Below are 6,156 nucleotides of genomic sequence, written 5' to 3'. Positions count from 1 at the left end.
CCCCCCCCCCCCCCAACTCTCTCTCAAGACAGGGTTTTTCTGTGTAGCTCTGGCTGTCCTGGAACTAGCTCTGTTGACCAGGCTGGCCTCAAACTTACAGAAATCTACCTGCCTCTGCCTTCCAAGGTGCTAGGACTAAAGACATGTACCACTACTACCAACAGGGTTAAATCCATTTTATAGTTACAAACCCGAGTGTTTCCTTCTTAGTGTTCAGTTAAGGCTAGCACTGAGAGAATTAAAGGTGGGTGCCCTTGTTCTCAGAAGGTCAGGAGAAGAATCCTTTGATTTGTGGGATTTGCACATCTCAGTGGGAAGGGTGAACAACGGGAAGCAAGGCTGTGGAGTCTGGAGGTCTTATTACAATGGAACATGACAGGGCCTGGGGGATATACTAGGCTTGGTGAGAAACAGGGGGGATATGAACTGCGGTGGGCATCAGAACAGGTGCAGGGCACACTTTTACAATGTGTCTGACCTAATGGGGATTTTAGCCCAGTGCTTCGTTCCTTGGCCCGACTGAAGCCTACTATGACCTTGGAGGAGGGACTGCCGAGGGCTCTGCAGGAATGGGAGCGGACCAGCAACTTTGACCGGATGATCTTTTATGAGATGGCAGAGAAGTGAGTTTGATGAACCCTCATTCACCCCGCAGGGGCGGGGGAGTGGTCGAATACAAGGGCAGCAGAGGCAGGCAGGTGAATGTATGTGTATGTTGGGGGAGGGGAGTAACAGCAAGATGGCTCAGCAGGTACCACAAGCCTGACAAGTTTGATCCTCAGGACTCACATGGAGGAAAGAGAGAAGGGGCTCCCAGAAGCTGTCCTCTGAGGTTTACACATACACATGGTACCCACACATGCATACATACACACACAAATAAAAAAAAATAAATGGAATAAATTTAAAAATAAAGTAGTGCCACAGGAGGAGGGCTGTAGGCCACATGAAGGTCTCCTGGACCCTTCCTGCTTCTACCATCTCAGCTCTGGGGTTACTCCATCCTGTCTGTTCTTTTTTTGGGGTGTGGGGGGAGGTTTCAAGATAGGGTTTCTCTGTATAGCCTTGACTGTCCTGGAACTCACTTTGTAGACCAGGCTAGCCTTGAACTCAAAAATCCACCTGCCTCTCCTTCCCAAGTGCTAGGACTAAAGGCACGTGCTACCGCTCCCTGGCTTATCCTGTCTGTACTTGAAAGCTCCCGTCTCCAGGTCTTGGATCTGTATGTGTCTTTCATATTGAGAGTGTTAGCATAGGATTGAACACAGGGCTACTAAAAATCCCACGCTGAGAGAACCTCACCCTGAAGGCTCTTTAGCTCACCCGATGGCAAGTGGCTATTGATGTGGAACTTCACGAGCACTTTTCCTTTCATGGTTAGCTTGTTTTGTTTTTTAAAATAGTACAGAAAACCCATTCTTCCCCATTCCAGGGAGGGACCAATTCTGGACAAGGTTAGCCAGAAGAAACAGGGTACTGAATACCCAGAGTGGTCTCCTGGCTCTTCATCTCCCCCATTTGTACAGGATAGCCATGTCTTAAAAAAAGTAACTTTAGCTGACTGTTATGTTGTGAGTTAGCACACATGGCCCCATGAATGACATGGGAGTTTCATTTAGGCCAGGAGTTCAAAGCCAGTCTGGGCAACATAGTGAGAATCCTTATCACAGCAACTGGGGAAAGAATCATTTCCTCCAAATGTACCTTTCCTTTCTTTTTTTTTTTTTTCCCTGAGTCTGAACCTTCAGCTTCCTAGGTTTACCCTTGAGGACTTGTTCCAGCTTTTGCACTCTAGTGGGCTCTGCTTCAGAAATTCTGCCATCATTTTCAGCTGTAGAAAGGGGCAGATGAGGAGCAACCCTTTAGAGTGTACCTCTAGAGTGTTACATGGGCCACACTTACAATGAATTCACCAAACTTGTATGATAATAATTAATCCGAGCACTGGGTGAGACTGACATGGCACAGAAGTAGAAGATATCACTTTGTCCTGGAGAGTGATCCAAGCTATCTACCACCAGTTTCTTTAGTTAGCTTTTTGAGTAACCATTGAAGGTGAAGGGACAATATAATGGCATCTCCTCGAACTGTCATTAGGCTAATACCTACCTGTGAGCACCTTCCCCTGGCTGACCCGACTTCAACAAGTACTTAGCCAGAATGAGGGTGCTTGGTTTCTTGGCCATGTGTGGATGCTGCCTGGTGTCTATGTTACTGATGGACTGGGTTCTCCTTCTTACCACAGACTGTGCTTTTTTTTTAATGTTAATTTTTTTTAATGTACATTGGTGTCTTTGCCTGTATGTATTTCTGTGTGAGGGTGTCGGATCTTAGAGTTACAGATAATTGTGAGCTGCCATATGGGTGCAGGGACTTGAATCACTGAGCTATCTCTCCAGCCCTGCCTGTTCCTTCTTTACCCTCTGCAGGTTCATGGAGTTTGAGGCTGAGGAGGAAACACAGATACAGAACACACAGTTGATGAATGGGTCCCCCGGTCTGTCCCCTATAGCCCCTTTGAAACTTGATCCTCCAGGGTCCATGGTCCCTGAGGCTTGCCAGCAGCCAGGTAAGGCTACCCACAAAGCAGATGAGGATTAGGAAATGCTCTTGCTTTTGCTTCTGTAGCTGTCTTTCCTGGAAGTGACATTGTATAAGCCAAACACAATGTCCCATAGGAAACTGGGGTCTTGGCTCCTTCTGTCTTGAATTAGCTATTGATCTTGGCCAAGTAAACTAACTACTCTCTCATCTAGATTGTGCATGAGCCCTATACTTTATCAGCCTAAAAAATGGGGTTGGATCAGGTGGTCTCTTGGAATGTCAAGGTGTGTGGAAAGATTTCTAGCAGTGTTCTCTCTCATACCCTCCAGCTTTTTATGTTTTCTCCCTCAAAAACTTGATCCTATTCGAGAACCATTTCCTGAACCCAGATTTCTTCCCTTACAAGTATCACTGGGAAGTAGATACCAAAGCTTCTTTCCCACTCTCCATCTCTTCCCTCAGTGTATATTCCGAAGAAGGCAGCCTCTAAGACTCGGGCTCCCCGTCGGCGGCAGCGCAAACCCCAAAGGCCTCCAGTTCCTGAGGCACCCAAAGAGATCCCACCTGAAGCTGTGCAAGAATATATTGACATCATGGAAGGGCTGATGGGGAGCCATGTGGACACTGGGAAGACAGAAGAGGAAGAGGGGCAACAGGAGGATGTAGGGATGTATCCAGATCCAAGTCTTCTGAGCTACATTGATGAACTATGTTCTCAGGAAGTCTTTGTCTCCAAGGTGAGCTAGGTCTACATGGCTAATTTCTAATAGATATTTGGGAGCTAGGCACTATGGGGCATCAGCTCTCTGGGGTTCTGCATATGGTAAGAGCCTCCATTCTACAATTTCAAATAGATATCTGGGAGTTGGGTACTATGGGGCACTAGCAATCTAGGGTTCTGCATAAGTCAGTAGACTCCATTCTATAATTTGGAAATAAGTATACATATAGGTAGAATGGTAAGGACTACCACAAATTTTTATAACTAATTCCAGTGTGAAAGTGGGGGCATGGGCCTCATAGCTTTGTCTCTAGAGCACCTGGACTTACAGATTACTTATCAAGATTTACACCACTCTTCTTTCTGCTCCCCAGGTGGAGGCGGTCATTCACCCTCAATTTCTGGCAGACCTGCTGTCCCCAGAAGAGCAGAGAGATCCTTTGGCTTTAATTGAAGAGCTAGAACAAGAAGAAAGACTTACTCTTGCCCAGGTAAAGTTGGGAGGCAAAGAACACACCAGGAAAAGGAGCCTGGCTGATTTTGTATAACCCTTTGATATCCTAATACTGTTATTAGAGGATTTAGGGTTGGGCTCTGGGTCATATGAGGGCATAGAAATCAGCATTTGAATAACACAAGTATAATCTTCATACAGTGCACAAAACCATTATGCCTACAGTCTAGGACGAGTAGGTAAGGGACGAGGAAAGGCTCGCAGAAAAGAACAAAGCTCTAATGCAGAAAGAGCTACAATATCTATCTTTGATACCATCACTTAAACTTGCTTTTCTTCCCCACACCATCTACCATCTCCTATCACCCACTCAGCCACCTCTTCTCCCAACCATGTATAGAACTGGCATTTGTCCATTCCCTTCCAGCTGGTCCAGAAACGACTCTTGGCCTTGGAGGAGGAAGATGCACAGACACCTCCAAGTTGCAGTGGAGCTCAGTCAGACTCAAGTCCTTCTGTTTCTGATGAAGATGAAGATGGGGGTCAAAGGCATCGGCCCTCACCTGGGCTTCAGGGGGCTGCGGGCATTGTTCGCATTGGAAAATCTGCTTTTCCAGGCAAGCAGGCAAGAGAAATGCATGGTGGGCAGGAACAAACACTAGGTGGTTCAAGGGGGATTCACAAGGATGGAAATAGTCTGCCATCCCCTAGCAGCTGGGACCTGCAGCTAGAACTCACAGCTTCACAGGGAATGCCAGTACCCTTGGATATGGAGAGAAAAGGGTCTGGGAAGGCTATAAAACAGCTATCTGCCACTCATGATGGCCACCTGGGAGGTACTGAGTCCTCTGGGCACTACCCAGTAGCAGATAGGAATCCAGAGGTTTTACCTTTTTGTTGGCAAGAAGATCCCCAACACATGAGAGCCTCCAGTTTAGATGTTGGACATATAGAGCCAGTTCCTCTGCAAGGACTTGTGTTAGAGAAACAGGCCTTGGTGTTGCAGATAGGAGAGCAGATTGGACAGCAGATCGGGGGAGTTGGGATGCTTACTCAAGGAAGAGAACAACCTTCAGTGGTTTCCCAGAAGGGCTCTTCAAGAGTCATTTGGGGAGATGACAGAGGTCCTGATGTGGTTCAGAGTTACAGTCAGAAGCATTCCCCTGGAGCTGGCAACCTAGACAGGGTTTCTCTCAGCCCAGGACTGTGGCTGAGCAGTGACATGGATCCTGTAGGTTTAGAGTTTCCCTTACAAATCGAAAATGTCATAGATAGCATCCAAGATAAGGCATGTAGAAGAGAGGACCAGGCACTGAGTTCTAAAAACAGTACTTCTCCAGGTCCTAGAAAAAACACAGTGCCCAAGGATGCGGGGAACATTGTGATTCCCTGTGGAGGCACAGATAAAACAGCCGTCCCAGAAAAGAGAAACTCCTGCAGCTTGCCAGGGTCTTTGAGAGCCAGTGGTACAGGTTTGAGGTCCAAAGAAAAGCAAGAGCTGAGCCCTGAAACTATACAGAATCCTAGTGATCTGTGGGCTGAAGCTTGCCCCCCACTGCTGCAAACACTTGACTCTTCCACACTGGGGTCTTCCAAAGACACCCTGATACCCACATGCCAAGGCAATCTCCTTATTATTGGGACCCAAGATACCTCCTCTTTCCCCCAGGCTAGCCAAAAGGCAGAGAGCAGAGGTAATCTTTTTCCTCCTATGCTGGAAAACATAGAACAGGTCAACATACTAGAAGTTAGAAATGACAGTGGCCCCCAACCAGGGGTCAGCAAGGATTCCTGCTCATCAAGTTTTAATTCTTATAACCTCCAAGGAGAGGGCAGGGAAGACACAGTTTCCTCCAAACCCACTGACCTTGTTCCTTTACAAGGTAATCAAGAATCTTATACACATCAGACAACCAAATCGACATCTGGCCAGGGTCAGGGACGTACTTCCCCAAGGTGGGGAACCAGGGATGCTTGTATTCTGAGAGAAATCCCTATTAGAGAAACATCAGCAGATACAGCCAAAGGAAGTGAGGCAGAGAAGGAGGAGGAAGACAAAGAGCTCTCCAACTTCACCTACCTTTTGGCTTCAAAACTTAGCCTCTGCACAGGAGGGCTTCCCCTTAGTACTCGACAAGCCTCGGGAGGCCAGGGAATTGTGAAAACATCCTCAGGAGGTCAGGGAATTGTGAAAACATCCTGCCACTCTGCTGAAGTAGATGACCACAGCCAGCCTTCACCCCCTCCCAAGTCTGGGAAGCAAGCCCTAGTTGGGAGTCCAGCTACTGTTGTAGAGAGACCCCAGCAAGGAGGTCAGTTTAGTAGTTCTGGGCAGAAACCCCTTGCTCTGGGTATGTCACAGCTCCCACAGCCTCGTAAAAGACGACGTGACAGTTTTGTCACCAGCAAAAGAAAGAAACGACGTCGTAGCCAGTAG

General features: G+C 47.4%; 1 protein-coding gene across 1 annotated transcript; it reads left to right on the top strand.

Moving 5' to 3' along the window:
* Window positions 1-494: 494 nt before the first annotated feature.
* On the top strand, window positions 495-6,156 carry LOC114616646 (NUT family member 1-like; the record flags this gene model as incomplete). The annotated part of the gene is made up of 5 exons (XM_028762077.1): window positions 495-623; window positions 2,430-2,569; window positions 3,007-3,281; window positions 3,640-3,756; window positions 4,147-6,156. Coding segments are annotated over 5 exons (2,671 nt in total), but the record flags the coding sequence as incomplete, so codon positions are not given.

Source organism: Grammomys surdaster, unplaced genomic scaffold (genome assembly GCF_004785775.1).
Source record: "Grammomys surdaster isolate TR1022 unplaced genomic scaffold, NIH_TR_1.0 332784, whole genome shotgun sequence".
Lineage (NCBI taxonomy): Eukaryota > Metazoa > Chordata > Mammalia > Rodentia > Muridae > Grammomys > Grammomys surdaster.
The sequence above is the reverse complement of the archived record's forward strand: the minus strand, read 5'-3'. Positions and strand labels throughout refer to the sequence as shown.